The 25274-nt window shown below is 45.6% G+C and overlaps 1 protein-coding gene across 9 annotated transcripts in view; it reads left to right on the plus strand.

Moving 5' to 3' along the window:
- The window catches only part of ryr2a (ryanodine receptor 2a (cardiac)), a 188237-nt gene that overhangs the window by 53324 nt on the left and 109639 nt on the right, over positions 1–25274 (plus strand). For 4 of the 9 annotated variants that reach the window (XM_077000565.1, XM_077000568.1, XM_077000567.1 and 1 more), the window contains exons 2-7: positions 11931–12050; positions 14022–14126; positions 19274–19294; positions 22623–22637; positions 23976–24050; positions 24846–24924. In XM_077000565.1, the coding sequence (XP_076856680.1) occupies positions 11931–12050; positions 14022–14126; positions 19274–19294; positions 22623–22637; positions 23976–24050; positions 24846–24924 (415 nt within the window). The remainder of the gene's footprint in view (positions 1–11930; positions 12051–14021; positions 14127–19273; positions 19295–22622; positions 22638–23975; positions 24051–24845; positions 24925–25274) is intronic. The other 5 variants (XM_077000569.1, XM_077000570.1, XM_077000572.1 and 2 more) reach the window with 2 other exon arrangements.

Raw genomic sequence — 25274 nt, forward strand, 5'->3', positions numbered from 1 at the left:
ACATTCCTTTGGCAATTAAACCTAGTCCCAAGGCTGCCTTACTGCCTGATCAGCTGGACTCTGTGATGGCTCTGTTGACCATGGAACCTGTCTCCGGAACTTCCTCGTCGGCCCCGCTTGTAGGCGCTTCCTCGTCTGTTACCTCCTCCAGTGTCTCCCCGTTGGCCAACATGCCCACGTCTCCTGTGACCCATGGCGGGTCTCTCACGTCTCCTGTGACCCATGGCGGGTCTCCCACGTCTCCTGTGACCCAGAAGGCAGCCGCCGCGCTCTCCAGCGTCACCCCGCCTGCCGCCGCCCCGGCCCCGAGCGTCACCCCGGCTGCCGCCGCACCGGCCCCAAGTGGCTCCTGGTCTGCCTCTATACCTGCTTCTGACCATTCGTGTGCGTCCTCAGTTTGGGATTCCGCGACCTTGAAGGGGTCACATTTGCTTTCCTCCCCTATGGTCCAAGGGAGGCAAGTCCCTGTCTCCTTGGCCCACCAGCAGACAGTCCCTGTCTCTTCGGCCAGCCAGCAGCCTGCTTGTGAGCCTGAGGCCCGTTGGGGACCGGAGTCCCTTCCCGAGGCCTGTTTGGGACCCGCTCCTGCTTCTAATGTCTGTGTGGGACCTGCAGGGACTGCCTTGCCTGCCTGTGCACCTGACCTCCGGACTGGTTTTGTTTCCCCGAATAACTGTTCTCTGATTTTGCCTACGTTGCCCATGTTACCGTGTTCTATGCCTGGGTTTTTGTTGGTTCCAGTTGTTGTTTATGAGTATGTAAAAGTTCATGCACAAAAGTTCCTAGTTCTTGCACGTTACAATGATAAACGACAGACAACAAGGAGCAGAGCAGAAGGGCAGCGGGAGAAAACCATACACAAACAGAGACAACTAGCGCAAACACAGAAACAGGAACCAGGGAAATATTAAACCAAGAACACAAAGGAACTGTGTCCTCCGACACAGGGGAGTGAAACCGAGGGGATAATATACACTGAAACAGGGGAGTGAAAAGAGACACAGGTGTGAGTACTGAGGACAGAGGCGTGACAGGCAAAAGGGAAACCAAGGAAACGGGGAAAACTAGGCGGGACCAGGGAGGAGGGACATGACACGGTGTTACTTTAGGTAAACATGATGTCTAATTGTTTTTTCAACAATTAACCAACATGTCTCACACATGCCTAAGATTCATCGGAAACTACATTCAATTACGTATGCTGTCCAAATCGGGTTTCCGGTTGAAATCTGGTAGATACGACATAGAACTCGTGGACAGAGAATTAATAAATGTATTTATTTACAATATTTCTATAACACATACGTGCTGTAACACATATGTGCTGTAAAGCAAAAATCTAATATTTTTACTCTATGCTAATATGCTAGTTAAAATGAACAGCTTATGTTATCTTGGTAACAGTGTGTTGTTGCTGGTTATTGCTTTTAATTGTATCAATGTTTATTGATTAAAATATAGCTAATAACTACAGAAGCGTATTGCTGCCAAGAATGTTAAAAAATGTCTTCAGCATGTCGTTATTATGAGATCATTATGTTCTTATGGAACCATTAAGAGGCTTCACGATCTGCCCTTGCAATAATAGTCCAGGTCATGCACAAAAGACAATCCAAAAATGGCGGGCTAGGGGCAAATTCGTAAGAGAATAATCCAAATAACAAAATATAAGTCATACATGTAAAGAAACTGCTCGGTATTCAAACTACAAAAGTGGTGGCAATACTTCGCATTGTCCCTCGGGTTACCGAAGAATTTATGCTTAAACGCAAACGAGGTGTAGGTGGTTAGTAGTCAGGTGATGCAGATCGTCTTGGCTCGCATTGAGAATTCTGGGATCTGGAGTCCTGTCGACAGTTAGAGGTTGACGCACCCCTTGAGGGTTACACTTTTTAGCTTTCGTGACTGTTGTCAGTCACTGAATGACGTTGGCTTTCTTTTGTTCTCGCTAGTGTTCTTTTATGTTTGGATTGTTTTTTGTTCATTAAACTCATTCATTTGGAGACTCCAGTTTTACTGCATGGGAGAGAGGAAAAAAACAACTGTATGCCATAATGAAAAAAGAACAATTGTATTTATTTTTTTTCTCTCTGTAAATTTCTTCTCCAAAAACCACCACACAACCTCTCCGGTGCAAACTTGAGGTGTTTAGCCATCGTATCCATCGTTGCTTCCTGTTGAGTGATTTTGTGTGTGCTGAGAACAGTGTCTAAAGAGGAAGAGCAAATGTCATCAATACTGTACATCCTGTATACAGTGCCTACAATTTTTAACGAACGAACATCTAAATTTGTAAAAATATTGAATTTTCATCCACTCGTTTCTAATTGCTCATGCTAGCTAGTCAGCAGGGTTGCAACTACATACTTTCTGAGGTGTATGCAAACATACTATCTGCGCTCCCCGCACTCCACCCCCACCCCCACCAACTCGGCAAATCATTTTCTGGCATCGATTTGGCGCCCCCTCTAGTGCAGCGCCCCTATGCGTCGCATACGCTGCATGCCCCCTTTTTGCGCCACTGCTAGTCAGGCATGCTCACAACACCTAGCCAGAAAAGCTAACCAGCTAGCGTTACTGGGGTCGCCTGTTTTAGTAACTCTATGTGTAATTAACAGTGTTGCGAATAACACCGTTAGGTAACGGCATCATTTTGTCAGTAACGGGACAAAATAATTAATTACTTTTCCTGACATTACAACGCCGTTGACGTTACTGGTCATTAAAAGTGGTGCAGATCTCAATTGGTCACAGTTCTCGATGTAACGCCTGTTTAACTTAACAAGTCAGTAAGCGATTGGCTAAGGCAGCGTTATGGTAGCAAATCAGAGCCAGAGTTTTTACACGCGTGCCGAAGCACACCAGTAACTGACACAAACGGAGAAGAGGCAGAAATGGCGAGTCAGGAGCAAGCCAAAGAAAAATTAGCATTTTCAAGGTGGCAATATAAACATTATTTAAGAAAATACTTGAAGTTCCTGAATGTCTACCAGACTGGGTATTTGATTTATTTAATTAAGAATAGAGGTTTTATTGTTAAGTTTACTTCTGTTGTGAACAAACCAGTTGTCTCAGGTTGAGAGAATGTAATTTGATAGATGTAAATGCACTTTATATAGTGCAACTGTTTACTTCTGCTTTTTTTTTTTTACAAAGATTTGGGATTTTAAAGGATTTTATCCTGCACTGGTCTGTTGATGTGCAATAAATATCAAAAGTTAAACACTTTTCTGATCTACTCATTAACAACTGAAAACTGCTTTTTCAAAAAGTCCTTATTCATTGGCATTAGGGGTGGGCATAGATTAATTTTTTTAATCTAGATTAATCTCACTGAAATCTTGAAATTTATCCAAATTAATCTAGATTAATCTATATTAAAATGGCTTATATGCGTGCTACCCAAGTAATGACTAAAAGTCAGTTTTTGAGATAAGGTTCCTTAATACAGAGGGTGCATGTGACGCTCGCAGAAAGGAGGCACGACGAGCGTCTCAAGGTGCAACACACAACGTTTATTAACGCACACACGAAAAAGCCCAGCACATACGGTGCAAGCACGCTAACGCATATGCTTGCACAGGCATGAACTTTAGACAAAGACGAGCACACGACACTGCGCGAACGCACATTAAATAGGTGAGTTACACAGACCCACGTGACCTCGAGACAAGGCACAGGTGTAACAAACGAACACGCTCACAAACAACCCACACCCACGGAAGTACAAACATGGACATAACAGCATGCAGACGACGTCATGACACGCTCACAGGGAAGGGTCCGGAGCTGTCACCGTGACAGAACCCTCCGCCAGGGGCTCGCTACTCCCGGAGTGTCCCGCGCAGCTGGGAAGCCCCGAACCAACACCGACGGGGCAGGTCCGGAGCCGCCGGGATCACGAGCCTCCGAGAGCCGTCACCCCCGACGGCGGGAACCGCCGCGAACAGCTCTAGCACACCCTCCCTGGGAAGACAGGGGAGAAAACATTAAACAATGGCACGCTGACAAACACACACACTGGCACATGAAACACAAGAGGAACGAACGGGAAAAGGAAATTAGGGAGACACAGGGGAATAGACAAACATATAGGCACACACACATTCATCCCCGGAACCAGGCCTCCCGCCTTGTGCGACGCCTGTAGCGGCGAGAAAGCCCCGGGGGCTGGAGATGCCGCAGGCGGCGGTACTCCTCCCGCCTGTTCCGCCTGCTCACCGCCGAGAGCCGCGCGGCTGGTGGACGCGCTGGGTGTAGCGCGACCAGTAGCCTGCTTGGGAGCAGTCCCTCTGGTGGACGCGCGAGGTGTAGCGCGACCAGTAGCCCGCTTGGGAGCAGTCCCTCTGGCGGGCGCGCGAGGTACAACGCGATTGGTAGCCCGCTTGGAGGCAGCACTACCGGTGGGTCTCGCGGCAACCGTTCTCCCAGGTCCGCGGCTCCCTCCACCAGGTTTACAGTAATCGCTTGCCGACCCATAAGCCTGCCGGCGCCCATTCCCCCACTCCGGGTGACCCCCGTAGGAGGCCCCGCCGGTGCCAGGCTGGCTTCCCCTGGCTCCGGTATCGGGGGTGGTGTCCATCGCCGACTCTCCCTCCTCGGCTACGCTCCAGTCCATCGACGGGGCGGGGGTCTCGCACCGTGAGTGCTCCATGGGCTCCCCCTCATCGGAATCCCCACTCACTGATGCGGACGGACTGTCCGGTCCGCTCCCACCCCCTTTGTACACCGTCAGGAGCGAACTCGCCGACCGGAGACTCTCCTCCTCTTCTGACGGTGCTGCGCACCACGACGGAGGGGGGCTGGTGACCTCCTTCTCCTCTTCATCGGAGTGCTCGGTGTACTCCGACCACTCTGACGGCGGAGGGCTGGTGTCTTCCTTCCCTTCGCCATAGTACACGGTCGGCGCGGAGTAGACCGACGGCGTGGGACTGGTCTCCCTCTCCTCGTCCGACCTCGGGGAAGCCGCAGACGTGAGGGAAGGGCAGCTGATCTCATCCTCACTCTCCCCCTCTCCGGAGTCCTCACTCCCGAACTCATCTTCGGGGGGAGTGAGGGCAAAGGCGCCTACCCCCACCATAAACGGTTCAGTCTGCTCCAGGTCCGCGGGGGGGAAGGTCCCTTCTGCAGGGTATGCCAGGGGCGGAGCTCCGTGTCTCTCGCTCCATACCCTGCTCGCGGCCAGTCGGAAGTACTCCGCTTCCTCCTCGTCCTCAGCCGCCTGAACTTGGCGCAGTAGGCACGCACAGACGGGGTCCTGCCGCATCTCCTGCTCCGGGTCTGGTACCTCGGAGCGACGTGCAGGGGAAGAAGCGTGACGTCGCTTAGCCTTCTTCTTACCCTTCTTGCGTGCCGACGTGTATCCTGGCATAGTCACGGCTCGTCTTTCTGTGACGCTCGCAGAAAGGAGGCACGACGAGCGTCTCAAGGTGCAACACACAACGTTTATTAACGCACACACGAAAAAGCCCAGCACATACGGTGCAAGCACGCTAACGCATATGCTTGCACAGGCATGAACTTTAGACAAAGACGAGCACACGACACTGCGCGAACGCACATTAAATAGGTGAGTTACACAGACCCACGTGACCTCGAGACAAGGCACAGGTGTAACAAACGAACACGCTCACAAACAACCCACACCCATGGAAGTACAAACATGGACATAACAGCACGCAGACGACGTCATGACACGCCCACAGGGAAGGGTCCGGAGCTGTCACCGTGACAGTGCATTAGACCAGGGGCTCATCTCCTGTTTCCAAAATGCATCAATGACTGCTTGATACTTGAAGAAAAAAAACATGCTCAATAAAATGTAGGCTACCCGTGTTCAACGGTTTATTCAGTTAAACATGAATTTGTAAGCCTATACTGTACATTAAAAGGGGTTGATAACATGTTTATTCAGCTAAACATGATATTTGAAATGTAAGCCAATATTTAGTACATTTAACCTCACGGACGTAATTTGGGGGGGACTTTTTCAAAAGCCGGTTTTGGTCCTCTGCAGTTTTAACAGTTAAAAAGAAATATTTAAATAGCGACGAATCTAGCGCTAGGACCATGCAGAAAACGACCGCTCCAAGCTCCGCTCCGGTAACACTTTACATTCCTAAAAATGAATTTTCCATGAAGCAAACCTGGCGACATCGTGGCTGCATCCATGTAAACACACATACGATTTGTAATTCACAGGTTTAAAAACTCGTTCTCGCCCCTACTGTGCAATTTGGTTAGGAATACAGCCGAGCTAAAGTATCAAGTTGAAAGTCATCATAGTTTGCTTACCCATTTTGACCCAGTTCCCAACCCAACTTTAAGAATAGATTAACGGTGATAATTTTTATATCGCCCGATAAGAGTATCAAATTAACGAACACCGTTAACGGCCCACCACTAATTGGCATATAACTTTTTTTTTTACTGTAATGCAAATAGTTACTTGGTAACGAGTTACTTTTATTATAGAGTAATTCAGTTACTAACTCAGTTACTTTTTTGAGCAAGTAGTGAGTAACTATAATTAGTTACTTTTTTAAAGTAACGTTCCCAACAACAATTAATAATATTATGCTCCTCAGGTATTGACTAAACTTTGATTTTACTTACCGTAATTTAACTTTAAAAGATGCCAAGTGAGCAAAAATGCCAAACTCTCCCAGTGTACGCCACACCAACGTACGCCACACCAAGCAGCCAGGGTCGCCGGGTCTGGAACAGAAAAAATGTCTTAATATTAATATATGATACGCTATAATACTGCACATATTATGTAAGAAGAAAGAATAAAAAGAACATACATACCTTTACATTTCACGACCTCCGCCTGCATCACTGACGACACTGCCAGAACATTTATTTCCTCTCTGATAAGGGCAGTCATGGCCTGGTGGTAGGGAACTGGTCTTGTGACCGGAGGGTCGTGGGTTCGATTCCCAGACCTAAGGCCATGACTGAGGGGCCCTTGAGCAAGGCACTTAATCCCAAATGCTCCCCAAGCGCCGGGCTAGGGCTGCCCACCGCTCTGGGCACGTGTGATCCACAGCCCCCTAGTAATCACTAGTGTGTGTGTGTGTGTGTGTGTGTGTGTGTGTGTGTGTGTGTGTGTGTGTGTGTTCTAATTGCACAGATGGGTTAAAAGCGGAGGACAAATTTCGATTGGGGTGTAAAAAATCACAATTGACAAAATATGGCACATTTCACGTTTCACATTTCAGAATCCCTCAAGTGATCACAAACACAAGCCTCAAAGTTGCTCTGCCTGATGTCGAATACTGTCTCCTGCACTATTTAAACTTGTTGATTTGTCATTGCGAAGTTTTGTTTCTGCCTCAAAACATTTCAAACTGTTTCATTGCCTGATGTTCTCTTCCTGGTTAATACCTGCCTGTTTTTGACGAATTAATAAATAAATACAAATTATATTACTAATAATAATAATAATAATAATAATAATAATAATTAATACCTCCTTCAAAACCCTCATCCAATGCCAAAGAGTTGTTTGTACTTTTTTATTGTATTGTGTTTTTTGAATTTGAAATGGTAATACAAAGGCAGGTTGAAGATATTACGTCAGGGGTGCCCACAAGTTTTCAGCTTGCGAGCTACTTATAAGATGACCAAGTCAGAAAGATCTACCGGGGGGTGGGGGGTTGTGAGGTGGCGAACGAAATTTTTTTTGGGGGGGGGGGGGGGGGGGGGGGGGGCGAACGTAATTTGTTGAGCGGATTGCAGATTGGCTACCGTGAATGTCAATCAAAATACAACCGTCAGTGCAGATGTGCGATTCATCTACTACTTTTTAATGTGACGCGATCTACGCACATTCCTTTGCGATCGACCGACACTTCCTTTATGCAATCGACGTAATGAGCACTCCTGTATTACGTTGATTCACCGTTAATAGTTCAACGTTTGTGCAGTCATTTAACATTAACGTTGTTTCAACATTGAAACAACAACAGACAGTATTTCAACCATATTTCAACATTGAAGGTCGGTCGTGTGCCAGCTGGGTGGTTGTTAATTTCTGGGTAGAGTGAGGTAGATGGTTGTTAATCTCTGGGTAGAGAGAGGTAGATGGTTGTTAATCTCTGGGTAGAGTAGGGAAGATGGTAGATATTTCCAGGTGTGTGTGTGATGTTAGCTTAAAAAGAACCTCACCTCTTTTGCTTCTCTCCCTCTTTCCTTCTTCTCTTCCTTACATTTACATTTATGGCATTTGGCAGACGCCCTTATCCAGAGCGACTTACCTTTTTATCTCATTTTTTATACAAGTGAGCAATTGAGGGTTAAGGGCCTTGCTCAGGGGCACCTCAGTCATGGCCTCAGGTCTGGGGATCGAACCTGCGACCCTCCGGTCACAAGACCAGTTCCCTAACCGCTAGGCCATGACTGCCCTGTCCTTTCTTAACTGCTGTCCTGCAAAGAAGAGGTGTGGTGTGCTCAGTTTGACCTGTTTTTCTCTCTCTCTCTCTTGGCAGCGACATGGGTTTAAAGTGGTGTCTAAACATGGCTTTAGAGTGGTGTCTAAACATGACTTTAAAGTGGTTTCTAAACATGTTGAAATCGCAGCAAGTTGCTAAAGCTTAAATCAAGTCCTCCCTGGTGTGTGTGTGTGTGTGTGTGTGTGTGTGTGTGTGTGTGTGTGTGTGTGTGTTTGTGTTTAGATGAACCAAACATTGGTGTGGTGTGGTGTAGTGTAGTGTATCTGTCATTAGGGTAATGTTCCTGTCATTAGTGTGGTGTACCTGTCATTAGTGTGGTGTACCTGTCATTAGTGTAATGTTCCTGTCATTAGTGTGGTGTACCTGTCACTACTCGTGTACTGTACCTGTCATTAGTATGCCACACCTGTCATTAGTGTAATGTTTCTCTCATTAGTGTAGTGGTCTACCTGGCATTTGTGTGGTGTAATTGAGTAGTGACATTAGTGTGGTTTAGTGTTCTAATGTAGCACAGCACTGTGTCTGTGTGACTGGGTGTGCATTTGTTTTCTTTCCCTCTACCTCCCCCTCTCTTGTGCATTCTCTCCTTCTGTCCATCTCACTCTCTTCCCCTCCATCTCCCTCTATCCTTCTATCCCTCTCTCACTCACTCACCTCTCTGCTCCCCCCCATCTCTCTGGTGTCTCTCTGGGTAACAGAGAGGATTTATATGGTTATAGGACTTTGTGTGTTTGATGATTTGCAGAGAGAAGGTGGATGCAACCTGTCTTAAATCATACCACACATTTGTGATGGTCCTTTCATACCCACACACACTGGCAAGTGCGCATGCATGTATACACACACACACACACATGCTGACTCATTGTGGTGGTGGGCTTTTTGGGGATGACGTGCAGGGCTTTCCTGTTAGGGAGAGTGCTGCTCTGCCCTGGATGATGTGTTACATCACCTCTTGAGGTTTTCCCAACATCCCATAATTCACTACTGTTTGGAACATTAACCACTATTTTCTCTTCTACTGCAGTGAGTGATGGAGAGAAGAGAGAGATGACGACTGTGACAGGATGTTGGGGGCGAGGTTGTGTGTGTGAGTGGGCAAAAGAGATGGGCTGACGGAGAGGGAAAGAGAGAACGAGAGAGACCAAGAGAGAGAGAGGGGGAGGGAAGGAGAGAAAGAGAGGGGGTAGGGTGAGAGGGGAGGGAGCGAGAGGGAGAGAGGGTGAGGGGGAGAGAAAGGGAGAGGAAGAGAGTGTTGAGTGTGGGCACTGCGAGTGTATCATCATCGCTGTTGGGCCAGATGATTCGCATGAGAAAATTGCAGCTCAGAAAATTTCACTTCTCAATTTGTAATTGTATGAACAGTTAATTTGTGAACTAGTTTTTGTAGTTTTTAACGATGAGACATTTAAATTGAATTCATTTAATTATAGTTAAATTATCTAATTTCCAAATGCTAAATTAGAATCATTCAATATCACACAAGCCTGATTCATCATGATGTTTGTAATTACCTTTTGAAACTGGGTCTTCTATTGTCCTTAGTGTTCTAGGGTCCTAGTGTTCTTGGGTCCTTCCTGTGTTCTTCTAGTGTTCTAGTTTTGTTCTAGTCATCTTCTACATCTTCTGATGTTATGGTATTCTTCTATTATTTTGGTGTTCTAGTATTATAATGTACATCTAATGTACTTCTAGTGTTATTCTAGTGTTACCTGCTGGCTTCATTGTTGGTGAAGGGAGAATGTGTGTGTTAGACAATGATATTGTTTGAACACTGATATTGTTTGAAATTTTTTAAAATAGGTTGTGCATGATGAACTATAATAAATAAAAACATAATAATGGTTTGTGTCTTGTAGTCATGGATATTACAGTGTCACACTGGCATGGACTGTGTGTTCTGTAACTCTGTGAGTCCACAGAGTCTGAATTACATTAGCATGGACTGTGTGTTGTGCAGCACAGCTATGGAGCTGACATGTCAGCTGCTGTTCCTCACGTCATACATACATCCACGCACATGGAAGCAAGGAAGCTGCCTGCTGGCTTGTCGAGCCCTGAGTACACGCTGTTAACAGTGCCAGTCCTATCACAGGACAACACACTGCATGACAGACACCTGTATCCTAATAGCTTTTTCCTCAGTAGATAAATGTATCTCACTCCCTGGCACCTGAACCTATGATATTGGTGTTAGCACCTTGAACCTATGATGGTGGTGTTAGCACCTTGGTATCCTTGTCCTCCCAGCTGACCTATATCAGCACTGAATAACACTGCCAAAGATAAACCACGAGAGTAGATCATCATAGTTACTAAATGCTCACAGAAACTAGCAACATTAAGACCAGTTAAATCCCAGATGCATACAATGTTTTCAACTGTAGTTTATAATCTCTCTGAGAGGAGTAAACATGCCAGAGATTACAGTCCAGCAGCCACCGGCACAAGACTCCTCAGCAGTGCAGAACGCTGCAGCCAGTTCAGCAGCCCAGACGTGAGAACCACACCGCTCCCTCTCGGCCACACTTCAATTCAGGACACGCACACTTTTAAAAGAGTAAAAACATTGAACACAGTAAAACATTTTCTTTTGGCAGTCATTGTCTCATTGCACCCTGGAAGGTTTGGCTCACATGTATGCATTGTGTGGGTGTGTGGATGTGTGAGTGTGTGTGTGAGTGTGTGTGTGTTTGGGTGTAGGTGAGTGGGTAGAGTTGTGTGTAGGGTTGGATGTAAGTGTGTGTGGATGTTGGATACATGCTGCTCCTTCTTCCAAAGCTCCGCCCTCTGCCCCTTATTTCAGAGCTCCGGCCCTGGTTCTTCCAAAGCCCCGCCTCCTGCTACTGCTTAACACTCTGGGGCTCTTTCATGGTGTGAGAATGCTCTGTTGTTTGCAGCGTTATCTCTAGCACACGGACAAGTGTAAGCTGTGGCAGATGAGAGCAGGAGGTGAAATACACAAAGCACTCTGCCTGCCTGGTGCCACTTCTGTAACTGAAAGCCCACCTTCCATTACATCATCACCCAAAGCGCGCCTCCCGTTACATCATCACTGGAAGTCCTGACAGACCAACTCCTGTTAATGATCACTGCACCCTTTGCTTGTTTAACATGTTTTGTTCTGCACTTGCTTAAGTAAGTTTGAGTCAAAGTTAAAACCCTGATGAGGCGTGTTGTGAATGGTAACCTGTATATGTAAAGAGCTACACTGCGTCTGTGCTCAGTGGACATGTAAGAATATACTATATATTCTTATGTTAGTTTATATTTAGAGTCACGAAATGAGCAGTTTTAAGTGTTGCATTAATGCTATGTGTTATAGTGATTAATCTTAAAATTATATGCATTCAAGTCATGTTTGATTAAGCCTAAATTGCCACATTGTTAATCAATGTAAAGCACTAGTTATTACTAAAAATGACTAATAGTAATTCTGCTGTGTGTGTTGTGTGTGTGCATGTGTGTGTATAGGATGATGAGGTGGTGTTACAGTGCACTGCCACTCTTCATAAGGAGCAGCAGAAACTCTGTCTGGCTGCCGAGGGCTTTGGGAACCGACTCTGCTTCCTGGAGTCCACCTCCAACTCCAAGGTAACGCTTCCATTTCCTCAGCAACCAGCCTCACCTGTCTCACCTCACCTCAGGGCTCTCAAGTCTCACGCATTGAGCGTGTGACACACGCATTTGACCGTCTTCACACGCTCACACGCCACACTTCCGATTTCACACGGCGAGAAAAAAAAATCTAGTTTATTTACCTCCGATCCATATCTATGTCGCCCTCCACTGGCGATCGATCGCGATATACAAACCCCCACCCCGCTCAACAACTTACGTTCGCCATCGCCCCCCCCCCCCCCCCCCCCCCCGCTCAACAATTAACGTTCGCCACCCCCCGTCAACAACTCTCACACTCTGACATGAATCCAATACTTGAGAGCCCTGCCTCACCTAATGTATCTCACCACATCTAACACTGTTCACCTCACCTGTCTCACCTCACTTAATGTATCTCACCACATCTAACACTGTTCACCTCACCTGTCTCACCTCACTTAATGTATCTCACCACATCTAACACTGTTCACCTCACCTGTCTCACCTCACTTAATGTATCTCACCACATCTAACACTGTTCACCTCACCTGTAATTCATCTTACACGTCTCACCTCACCCATTACCTGTCTCACACACTGTCTCACTGTGCTCCCATCTTCTCTCTGACTTTAAATCCTCGTCTCCTGTCTGACTCACTCACTGAGTGGGCGTACAACGTGAGCGACCCCTGAGGGAAATTGTGGGAGCGGACAAATGAGCCTGTTTGCAGTCTGTATGAGACCCACTTTCTTCTCAAGCACTTTTCAGTATTCAGTACACATGCTGAAACTGAGCCATGTCTGCCCAAAAGCTATCAGTCAGGATAAATTGGACCTTAAGAACCCAAAATGCACAATTATTTTCATTGCCCGTTTCAAGTCTGCTTGTAAAAAGCCTTGTAACATTTAAGTTCTGATTTAGTGTGTCTGAGAAAAAGCTGAGATGAATGCTCTGATGAAGCTTCACATTCCAACAGTAGATTAACTCAAGACTAAGAAAGATGATGAAGGCTTAAGTGCCTTAAGAAAATGTTTAAGCCAAAAGTGTCAAAATCTAAACAAACTGAAGCCTAGACATTGCTAATTAATGAATGCATAAGAGGTGGACCTTAAAGGAAGAGGAGGAGCTAAGGGGAAGGGAGGGGTGAGTAGTGAGAGGGAAATTAGTGTTCTCTTGACTGTATTCTGTGCTTCTGAGTAACAGCCAATCACAGCAGAGATGGTGCTGTACACCTGAGAAATAGCCAATCAGAGCAGAGACGGTGCTGTACACCTGAAAAGCAGCCAATCCGAGCAGAGTCGATGTGATACACTTGAGTAACAGCCAATCGGAGCAGAGATTGCCCTACACACCTGAGAAATATCCATTTGGAGCAGAGACAGTGCTGTACACTTGAGGAGCAGCCAATAGGAGCAAAGACGGTGCTGTTCACCTAAGTAACAGTCAACTGGAGAAGAGAGCGTGTTTCAACTGTGCAGGAAGAGAGCGTGTTTCAACTGTGCAGGAAGAGAGCGTGTTCCAGCTGTGCAGGAAGAGAGCGTGTACCAGCTGTGCAGGAAGAGAGCGTGTTTCAACTGTGCAGGAAGAGAGCGTGTTTCAACTGTGCAGGAAGAGAGCTTGTTTCAACTGTGCAGGAAGAGAGCGTGTTCCAGCTGTGCAGGAAGAGAGCGTGTACCAGCTGTGCAGGAAGAGAGCGTGTTCCAGCTGTGCAGGAAGAGAGCGTGTTCCAGCTGTGCAGGAAGAGAGCGTGTTCCAACTGTGCAGGAAGAGAGCGTGTACCAGCTGTGCAGGAAGAGAGCGTGTACCAGCTGTGCAGGAAGAGAGCGTGTTTCAACTGTGCAGGAAGAGAGCGTGTTTCAACTGTGCAGGAAGAGAGCGTGTTCCAGGTGGAACCATATTTGAGCTCTTTGAGCTGAGTGCCATGAGCTAATGAGTTGCAATGAAGTGTACTTCTCTGTTTCCAGAATGTTCCTCCAGACCTGTCAATATGCACGTTTGTGCTGGAGCAGTCCTTGTCTGTGCGTGCCCTCCAGGAGATGCTGGCCAACACCGAAGAGAAGACAGAGGGGGTGAGTACACACACACACACACACACACACACACACACACACACACACACACACACACACACACACACACACACACACATCAGGCCTGTGTCTGCCCATCACATACACACACCAGGCCTGTGTCTGTTGGTCACACATACACATGCAATCATACAAATACACACACACACACACACACACACACACACACACACACACACACACACACACACAGATCATAAGCAGAGGAGTGGTTGGTCACAGGGTCTTACTGCTCATGATCTTGCCACGTTTAAAAAGTCTGTCAGTCAGATACGCATACGCAGATACTCGCTCTCTCTCACTCTCTCTTTCTCGATGTGTCTCACTTTCTCTCCCATACCCCAAAGGAATTGACCTAGGCTCTAGTTTTTATGTGCTGTGGGGTCAGAGGTCATGTCTCTGAGAGGCATCATCATAGGATCCTGCATGTCTTTGTTAAACACCCAGAGTGGTTTATCCATTAGAGCAAGAAAAGCTGTTTAAAACAGGTTAACCTTTAAAACAGGTAAACTACTTAGAGCAGTTTAAAATTTAGAACAGGTTAAACCACGTAGAACAGCTAAAAAGAGCAGGTTCACATTTTGAACAGGTGAACTGCAAGTGAAAGTTAGTAGGTTAACTTTTAGGGGGGTTAAAGTTTAGAGCAGGTTAACTGTTTAGAGCAGTTTTACTTTTAAGGGGTTAATGTTTATAACAGGTTAACTGTTAGCAGGGGTTCATTTTTATAACAGGTTAACTGTTAGGGGGTGTTCATGTTTAGAGCAGGTTAACTGTTTATAGCAGGTTAACTAAGGGGGTTAATGTTTATAGCAGGTTAACTGTTTAGAGTAGGTTGACTGTTAGGGGGGTTAATGTTTAGAGCAGGTCAACTGTTGGGGGGTTAATGTTTATAACAAGTTATCTGTTAGGGGTTAATGTTTATAGCAGGTTAACTGTTTCGAGCAGGTTAACTGTTAGGGGGTTAATGTTTATAGCTGGTTAACTGTTAGGGGGTTAATGTTTATAACAGGTTATCTGTTAAGGGTTAATGTTTATAGCAGGTTAACTGTTAGGAGGGGTTAATGTTTATGCAAATGTTAGCAGCAGCTTGTTGGTTCTCTTTCTCTTTAGCATCTTGTGGCTTAGTCTCACGGTTTTAGCATCTAGTTTTACTTGATCAGAATTTATCAAAATAAGCTATTCTATTCTATTCTTTGTTTTATTACTTTCATGCCTGAGGCATCACTATCATGTGCAGATCGTCAGCGTGTATTCAGTGTATGTCTAGCTAGTCAGCATGAATCAAGTGTCTGGTCAGCGTGAAGCCAGTGTGTAATGAATGTATGTCTGGCATGTATCTAGCGTGTGTCCAGTGTCTGGTCTGCATGTATGCAGCGTGTGGATGGTGTGTGTCCAGCGTGTGTCTAGTGTGTGTATAGCTTGTTTCTAGCGTGTGTCCAGTGTCTGGTCTGCATGTATGCAGCGTCTGGATGGTGTGTGTCCAGCGTGTGTCTAGTGTGTGTATAGCTTGTTTCTAGCGTGTGTCCAGTGTCTGGTCTGCATGTATGCAGCGTCTGGATGGTGTGTGTCCAGCGTGTGTCTAGTGTGTGTATAGCTTGTTTCTAGCGTGTGTCCAGTGTCTGGTCTGCATGTATGCAGCGTCTGGATGGTGTGTGTCCAGCGTGTGTCCAGCATCTGGCCTGCGTGTATGCAAAGTCTGGACCGCGTGTGTCCAGTGTCTGGTCTGTGTGTATGCAGCATCTGGATGGCGTGTGTCCAGCGTGTGTCCAGCGTGTGTCCAGCGTGTGTCCAGGCTTGCCGTTGCTGGATGACTCTCTCCTCTTTACCTATCATGGAAGAAAAAATTCCTTCCCTACACCTCTATAGCACAATCCACAGCAATCTTAAGGAGAGGGGGAGAGAGGAGGAGGGGGAGAGAGGAGGAGAAAGAGAGAGAAGAGGGGAGAAAGAAAGGGAGAGAGGAGAAAGAGAGAGAGAGCAAATGTCAGAATGCACCCTTCAGTGGTGTTCACAGTGGTGAACAGCAAACAATAAACACCAGAAGTTAAGGAGAGGGGGAGTGAGGTGAAAGAGGGAGAGAGAGAAAGCACAGACAGACACATTTTTGCTGAAGAACGCATATGATATCTCTCCTCTCTCCTTCCCTCTCCTCACCTCTCTTCTCTCCTCTCTTCCCCTCCCCTCTCCCCTCACACCCACCTATCCTCAGAAAACTGATAAAATTGCACAGTGAGAAACACACCATCACACACTCCCTGCCTCTGAATCAGGCACTCACACCTTGCACTATTGGGACTAGGTGGGAGTTTCTTGCTGGGCAATGGCTTAGAGGTCAGGGTTGTGAAGGAACCCAGGTTTTACACACATGTATGCACACCAACCCACTCTCACACAGAGGGAGGAAGCCAGCAAAGAGAGAGAGAGAGTCAGGAAAAAGAGATTTGTGTACTGTTATCTTCCATGCTGTGTGTTCTGTGTGTGTGTATTTCTGTAAGATGGGTGGATAATGTGAATGATATGAAACACCAGGATGAGTATAATTTGTCTGTCAAACAGAGCTACTGCCTCCTTGCTGTCTTTGTCTCTCTCTCTCTCTCTCTCTCTCTCTCTCTCTCTCTCTCTCTCTCCTTTCTGTCTATATTCCACTCTGTATTTCTCTCTCTCCCTCTCTCTCCCACTCTCTGTCTGTCTCTGTCTGTCTCTCTCTTCCTTCTTTGTGCAATCTGAAGTCTCTCATTTCCCTTCACCTTGTCTCCCAGTGTCTCCCGCTACAGAAGGAGATAAGCTCTACTTACACAGGAGCGCTCTTCTAGCCATGCCATTCACCCTCTCTTCCCATGGAGATTAGCACTGGCATTGGGGTTGGGGCTGTGGGGTTTATATGACCGAGGAATAAGGTTTATTACACAGAGAAGGGATGACGCTGTCTTCATCTGTAATCTCCTCTCTGCATCACTACTGAGGGCTTCTACATGAGGGTTTCTTTTCACAAGACACTCATGACAACCAAACACCACCACACAGGACTAGACTCGAAAATAGTCCTGGTTTAATATAAATATTATAAATATATGTTTTTATTGATAGAGGGCAAATATACATGTATGACACACATAGGTGATTTGTGCATTCATAACAGTTTGTAAACACCCCCCCCCCCCCCATTCTTCTTTTTTCCCCTCCCTTCCCAATCTACTCTAATTCTATCACACTAGCCCCCCATGGAAAGGCCTGATCTAGTTAAAAAGTATGTTTTGAAATGTAAATCAGTGAATTTATGGTCAATGTCAGAGATGGATTATATTTTAAATAACACAATTCTAACAAAATTCAATCCAGCTAAAAATGAATAAGCTAGCTGACATCAGGAGAGGTTTTCTGGGAAAGGTGGTTCTTTGGGAGAGATGGCACAGAATGTTTTCATTCGGAAGTTGCGAGTGCAGCGTTTCTAGCCAGACCACAAGAGACATGAATGAACGTGTGTGTGTGTGTGTGTGTGTGTGTGTGTGTGTGTGTGTGTGTGTGTGTGTGTGCCTGTTTCTCTGTGCCTGTGTGTGTGTCTGTGCATGAGACAGGAGTATGAGAGAGAGACAGAAGGGGAGACTGAGGCCTGGTCCCTCTGAGTTGTCACTATGAGCTAATACTGCTCCATCAGGCTGGAACTCATGTCATTCACTCACTTTCAGCTTTTGAACTCCGATTTTTTTAAATGAACAAATCTTGTGGAAGTGGAATTAACACGAACCTTATCTGGTTTCACATACTGTAGAGTACCATACAGTAGGTATTTTTCATTTGAAACAAAGGACAAATTCATATTAATGCTAAATATTTAATAGCTAAATTAGCTTTACCTTTGAGGTGTCGTGGTGAACAACTTTATTGTTGAGCTTTACCTGCTGTCATGGTGATGCTGGTGTTTTTTTTTTTTTGCTGTTCATGAGCTTCATTTTCAGCCAGGGTTATTTGAATAAAAACATTTAGTTTGGTTCATGATCTGGTGGAAATTCATTTTTTGCCTTTGTAATAAATGTTTAATTTTTTTAATTTGACATGAAGACATAAGTATGTTTTTTATTGATTAATTTTTTGGTTTAATTGGCTTCGAATGACCTGACCTGATTGTGTTGTTTCTGAGTACTGTCAAAGACATCAGAGCGCCTACTGCAGTAATGTTGGGTCAGTCTACTGCAGCAGTGTTGGGTTAGTGTACTGAAGCAGTGTTGGGTTAACAGTGTCTACTGGAACCATGTTGGGTCAGTCTACTGCTGCATCTGACCTGATGGTGTTGTTTCTGAGTACTGTCAAAGACATCAGAGCGTCTACTGCAGCATTGTTGGGTCAGTCCACTCCAGCAGTGTTGGGTTAGTGTACTGCAGCAGTGTTGGGTTAGTCTATGGCAATAGTGTTGGGTCAGTCTACTGCAGCAGTGTTGGGTTAGTCTATGGCAATAGTGTTGGGTCAGTCTACTGCAACGGTGTTGGGTCAGTCTACTGCAGCAGTGTTGGGTCAGTCTACTGCAGCATTGTTGGGTCAGTCTACTGCAACAGTGTTGGGTTAGTCTACTGCAACAGTGTTGGGTTAGTCTACTGCAGCAATGTTGGGTTAGTCTACTGCAGCAGTGTTGGGTCAGTCTACTGCAGCAGTGTTGGGTCAGTCTACTGCAGCAGTGTTGGGTTAGTCTACTGCAACAGTGTTGGGTTAGTCTACTGCAGCAGTGTTGGGTCAGTCTACTGCAGCAGTGTTAGGTCAGTCTACTGCAGCATTGTTGGGTCAGTCTACTGCAGCATTGTTGGGTCAGTCTACTGCAGCAGTGTTGGGTTAGTCTACTGCAACAGTGTTGGGTTAGTCTACTGCAGCAGTGTTGGGTCAGTCTACTGCAACAGTGTTGGGTTAACAGTGTTTACTGGAGCCATGTTAACACCAACAGAACAGTAATGATTAGTAAATGATAACATTGCTTTTACTGCCCCTATTAGCGTTGAGTCTTCGAGCTGGCTGTGGTGGAGAGATCCCACCCCGCCCTGCATACCTTTCCCCTCACCATTTCTCTCCTTCTTTCTCAGTGGTGTAAATTTGAACCTTCTTACGTCATCTGCCTGTTTTTTGCTTTTTCTCATTCACAGCAGGTAGATGTGGAAGAATGGGTATGTCCTTACACACACACACACACACACACACACACACACACACACACACACACACACACACAGAGCCAGTCAGCCTGTCCTGACAGCACGGTTCACCCTCACACACCATCCTTTCACACAATATTCTGCACATGTGATTGAGGACACACACTCCTCTCTCTTTCTTTTGCTCTCTCCCACACTGATCTCAAATAGCAGTTACATGTGTAATTAATAAATGTAAGTGCACTATAATAGTATGCCTAAAAATTGGCATAATTTAATGCAGAATATTGTCTGAAAATATAATGGTTAATAAACATTTATTATTATTGTTGTTATTGTGTTTACCATTCAGTCACAACATGCTCCATGTGTTCATGTAGCCTCTTCATGCTCAGGGAAAGAGCAAGGAACTCATCCCACACCAACCCCCAGTATGCAGGACTCCCAGTATGCAGGACTCCCAGTATGCAGGATTCCCAGTGTTCAGTGCTTACCTAATAACTTGCTGGCCTTGTTTGGCACCCTCATGACCTCTGACCTCTGGTGTATATTGAAAGGCTGTCAATTTGTTACATTGGGAAATTCAGTAGAGCGGGCTGGCTAACAGTCTGCTTAGATGCTCCAAGCTTACACATTGGTGTTACCATAAGCCAATGACGTCCCATCATGAATGTTTGTCACTCTAGATGCTCAGAGTGTGCACGTTGTATAACTGTAAGCCTCGGAGCATGTGCACGTATGTCTAAGCACAATCCAGGGAGATGTTAGCATGCAGGTTTCTGTGCTACTCTGATGGTGTGTTCCACTGCTCAGCTCAGACCCGCTCTGGTTCACTGTGGTTGAGTAGTAGGATGCAAACCTGAGCTCTTTCCTACAGACTCACTATGGCATTGACTCACTTGGGGATTGACTGACTATGGCATTGACTCACTATGGTGTTGATTCATTATAGCATTGACTCATTATCACACCACAGTTGCTGCTCACTCTGCTAGTGACTGCTTGCATGTTCACTCTAATCAGGGCAACATTGTGACCATGTATTTTTGTCTTTTGAGGCCTTTTATTTATTTATATATTTTGTTTCTTTATATATTAGTATATATACTTATATATACTAGCACAGTATACACTCACTGGCCACTTTATTATGTACACCTGTCCAACTGCTCATTAACACAAATGTTGAATCAGCCAATCACATGGCAGCAACTCAATGCATTTAGGCATACACATGGCCAAGACCATCTGCTGCAGTTCAAACTGAGCATCAGAATGGGGAAGAAAGGTGATTTTAGTGACTTTGAATGTGGCATAGTTGTTGGTGCCAGACGGGCTTGTATGAGAATTTCAGAAACTGCTGATCTACTGGGATTTTCACGCACAACCATCTCTAGGGTTTACAGAGAAGGGTCAGAAAAAGAGAAAATATCCAGTGAGTGGCAGTTCTGTGGGTGCAAATGCCTTGTTGATACCAGAGGTCAGAGGAGAAAGGCCAGACTGGTTTGAGCTGATAGAACGGCAACAGTAACTCAAATAACCAGTCATTACATCTGAGGCATGCAGAAGAGCATCTCTGAACACTCAACATGTCAAACCTTGAGGCAGATGGGCTACAACAGCAGAAGACCTCACCGGGTGCAACTCCTGTCAGCTAAGAACAGGAAACCGAGGCTACAATTCACACAGGCTCACCAAAATTGGACAATAGAAGATTGGAAAAACGTTGCCTGGTCTGATGAGTGTCGATTTCTGCTGTGAAATTTGGATGGGAGGGTCAGAATTTGGCTTCAACAACATGAAAGCTGAAAGCATGGATCCATCCTGCCAATGGTTCAGGCTGGTGGTGGTGGTGGTGGTGCAATGGTGTGGGGGATATTTTCCTGGTACACTTTGAGCCCATTAGTACCAACTGAGAATCGTGTCAACACCACAGTCTACCTGAGTATCGTTGCTGACCATGTCCATCCCTTTATGACCACAGTGTATCCATCTTCTGATGGCTACTTCCATCAGGATAACGTGCCACGTTATAAAGTGCAAATCATCTCAGACTGGTTTCTTGCACACGACAATGAGTTCATTGTACTCAAATGGCCTCCACAGTGACCAGATCTCAATCCAGTAGAGCACCTTTGGGATTTGGTGGAACAGGAGATTCACATCATGGATGTGCAGCTGACAAATCTGCAGCAACTGTGTGATGCTATCATGTCAATATGGACCAGACTTTCTGAGGAATGTTTCCAGTACCTTGTTGTGTAATGTCACGAAGGATTAAGGCAGTTCTGAAGGCAAAAGGGGGTCCAACCCAGTACTAGCAAGGTGTACCTAATAAAGTTGCTGGTGAGTGTATATGTGGTGTTATATATACAGTGTATATATATATATATATATATATATATATATATATATATATATATATATATATATAAAATATCCTGTTTTCTTTTTTTGAACTGGTGTACAAATCAGCAATTCAATGACATTGAAAAAACATAGTTTCCAGACCACCAAGCACTATACCAGACAACTATGCACATATAAACTATGAAGATATGACCTACCACTAGAACATATGACCTACCATTATGAACATATAACCTACTACTATGAACTTATGACCTACCACTGCACTCTTTTGTTGTCTTCTCAGGGGATCATATGACTGTTAAATGACCCCATGATATTATAATCCATAGGCAATCTAATCCTAATCCATATCTAGAGAGGACTGTAGAACGAGCAGATGCTTTAGATCGATATGCACAACAGATACATAGCAAAATAGAATCTGAGAGCTGACTGGTCCTGGTCCTGTTTAATTGGTCTGTGTTTAGACTTCTTGGTCCTGTTGTGTTGGTCCGTGTGTATACTTGCTGGTCCTGTTGTGTTGGTCTGCATGTAGACTGACTAGCCCTGGTTCCATTGTGTTAGTCTTTGTATAGACTGACTGTCCCTGGTCCTGTTGTGTTGGTCTGCATGTAGATTGACTGATTCTGGTCCTGTTGTTTGGGTCTGCATGCAGACTTGCTGGTTCCATCGTGTGGGTCTGTGTGTAGACAGACTGGTTCTGGTCCTGTTGTGTGGGTCTGCGTGTAGACAGACTGGTTCTGGTCCTGTTGTGTGGGTCTGCGTGTAGACTTCCTATTCCTGTTGTGTTGGTCTGCGTGTAGACTGACCTTAATGAGGTTAAACAGCACATCTTCACTCGTCTAATCTTTCCTTTTCGGCTCCTCTTTTGTTTGTTTTTTTGTTTTAAAGGCCATTTGCTGTTCCTCAGAAGTTTACTACTGTTTTCATTATTAACAATACTGTTCTGTTTTTCCATGCCATGCAGAAATTCATGATGAAGGTAAGATTGCCTGTGTGTGTGTGTGTGTGTGTGTGCGTGTGTGTGTGTTTGTGTGTGTATTTATCATCACTTCTTTGATTTTCACTCTTTCATAAGTTCTGAAAGTGTTTTTTTCTGCTTTTCATCTTTTGCTTGATGTCACTCACATCACACAGTTACTGACATCTGACTTCTGCAATCAGCAGCCTCTCCAGATGATGTCATCTGAGTGGCTTTCTCTGATTGGCTTGCACTTTGAAGCAAAGATTTTGGTTATGAGACTTAAAAAATGTAGTGAGAAACACCACAATGCATATGGAATTATTCTACTATGGTCTGTGTTTCTTAGCAACACACACACACACACACACACACACACACACACACACACACACACACACACACACACACACACAGTTTACTCCTTACTGAGTCAGTGTCACTATTGCCCAGTACAGTGGTTCCTTTCAGCAAGACGTTCTCTGGATCCTGATATTATGCCCGACCGGTTTAAGGCCCGACTGACAGCGCAGAGACGCATGTGGTTCTCCTCCAGTGTCTGGCTTGGTCAGGATCTATGGCAGTTTGTTGATTATTGATAATACATTTACACACATACTGACATATTTTGATAGAACCTACTTTTGTATACAGTAATGGTTTTAGCCAGTTTTAGACTTGTTAATCAGGCATTTACCAGTATTGTTTTGATGGGTAGATGTGATGTGTCATTATGTGATGTGATGATGTGTGATTATGGTTGTTGTTGAGCATGTGTGTGAGTGCGTGTGTGCGTGTGTGCGTGCGTGCGTGCGGGCGTGTATGTGTGTGTGTGTGTGTGTGTGTGTGTGTGTGTGTGTGTGTGTGTGTGTGTGCTGGTGCTTGTGTGTGTGCAGGTGCATGTGTGTGTGCTTCTGTGCGTGTGTATGCAGGTCTCTGGATGTGTGCAGTGAGTGTGTGTTTAGCACACACTAAACCAGACAAAGACAACAGCTGCAAGTTGTTTGATGAGAGTCAGAACCGTTGTCCACAGTTATCGTGGGCCAGTGTGTTGGGGTCAGGGGTAGGGTAAGGATTAAAGTCAGGATTAGGGTTAGGATTAAGGTTAAAGTTAGAGTTAGGGTAAGAGTTAGAGTTAGGGTAAGGCTAAGGGTTAGCGTTAGGATTAAGGTTAGAGTTAGGGTTAGGGTAAAGGTTAGGGTTAGGATTAGCTCTCACACAGACCTTGGGTTAGTGCTAGGGTTAGGTAGAGAGTGTTAGATTGAGAATATGGAAATCTTATTCTTTGTGTAACCATTGGTGTTTGTATTTGTGTGTGTGTGTGTGTGTGTGTGTGTGTGTGTGTGTTCTCTGTTGTAGACAGCCCAGGGTGGAGGTCATCGCACTCTTCTCTATGGACATGCAGTTTTACTCCGGCACTCCTACAGTGGAATGGTGAGAGGAGCGTATGTGTCTGTTTGTATGTGTATGTTTCTCTGTGTGTGTGTGTGTGTGTGTGTTTGTTTGCATGTGTGTGAATTTTTGAGTGTGTGACTAAGGGCATACTCACACTAGGCTCTGTGATCCGGGCCCGGGCACGGTTCCCTGCCGAAGCACGGTTCGTTTGGCTAGTGTGAGCGCTCCAACCGTGCCCGGGCCCGGATCAGTTAACCGTGCTCGGGCCCGCTTGAAGAGGTGGGCCAGGGCACGATTCATGTGGACTCAGGCACGGTTAGCTTCTAGTGTGAGCGCTATCCGTGCCCGGGCCCGCTTGGTGCCTCGTCTGATTGGTTCATTTCGCTGGAACTCAAACATGACATCAGTGATGCGACGCTCACGTTAAACAGTCATAGCGGCAAAGCGATTAGCAGACAATCGTTGTGTTAAATTATCGATAAATCTGTGCTTGCACCGTGTTTCTGCACTCCCAAAACGACTCCAAAAATACAATAAAAAGAGAATCGTGAACTCCATAGTTTTGTGCGAGCGCGCTTTTTTTCCAAATAAAGCGCCGTTGTGATGACGTAAGCGAACCGTGCCTAGTGTGAGTACGCCCTAAGAGACAGACATTCCGTCTCAAAGACTTTTCAGCTTTGTGGGTAACCAAAGGCTGCACAAGCTCCACCCTCATGGTCCTGATTCTATAATGCACGAATGAGCTGCAACATATAAAAGAGGGCGTGTTGGGCATGGGAGGGTGTGGCCAGTGGTGATGGACGAGCTGGTTTCCCCTCCCCTTTTCTCCTGCAGTACCTCTGCTGCTTGGCAACTTCTCGTTCTTCGACAGATAAACTAGCGTTCGACGTGGGCCTTCAGGAGGACACTACAGGTATACAGACAAACACAGACACTACAGGTACACAGACACTACAGGTACACAAACACAGACGCTACCGGTACACAGACCCTACAGGTACTCAGACAAACACAGACACTACAGGTACACAGACACTACAGGTACACAGACATTACAGGTACACAAACACAGACACTACAGGTACACAGACCCTACAGGTACTCAGACAATCACAGACACTGCAGGTACATGGACACCACAGGTACAGAGACAACAATAGACACTACAGGTACACAGAAACAACAGGTACGCTGACACTACAGGTACTCAGACACTACAGGTACACAGATACTACAGGTACACAGACAAACACAACCACTACA

This window comes from Brachyhypopomus gauderio, chromosome 3, assembly GCF_052324685.1.
Source record: "Brachyhypopomus gauderio isolate BG-103 chromosome 3, BGAUD_0.2, whole genome shotgun sequence".
NCBI lineage: Eukaryota > Metazoa > Chordata > Actinopteri > Gymnotiformes > Hypopomidae > Brachyhypopomus > Brachyhypopomus gauderio.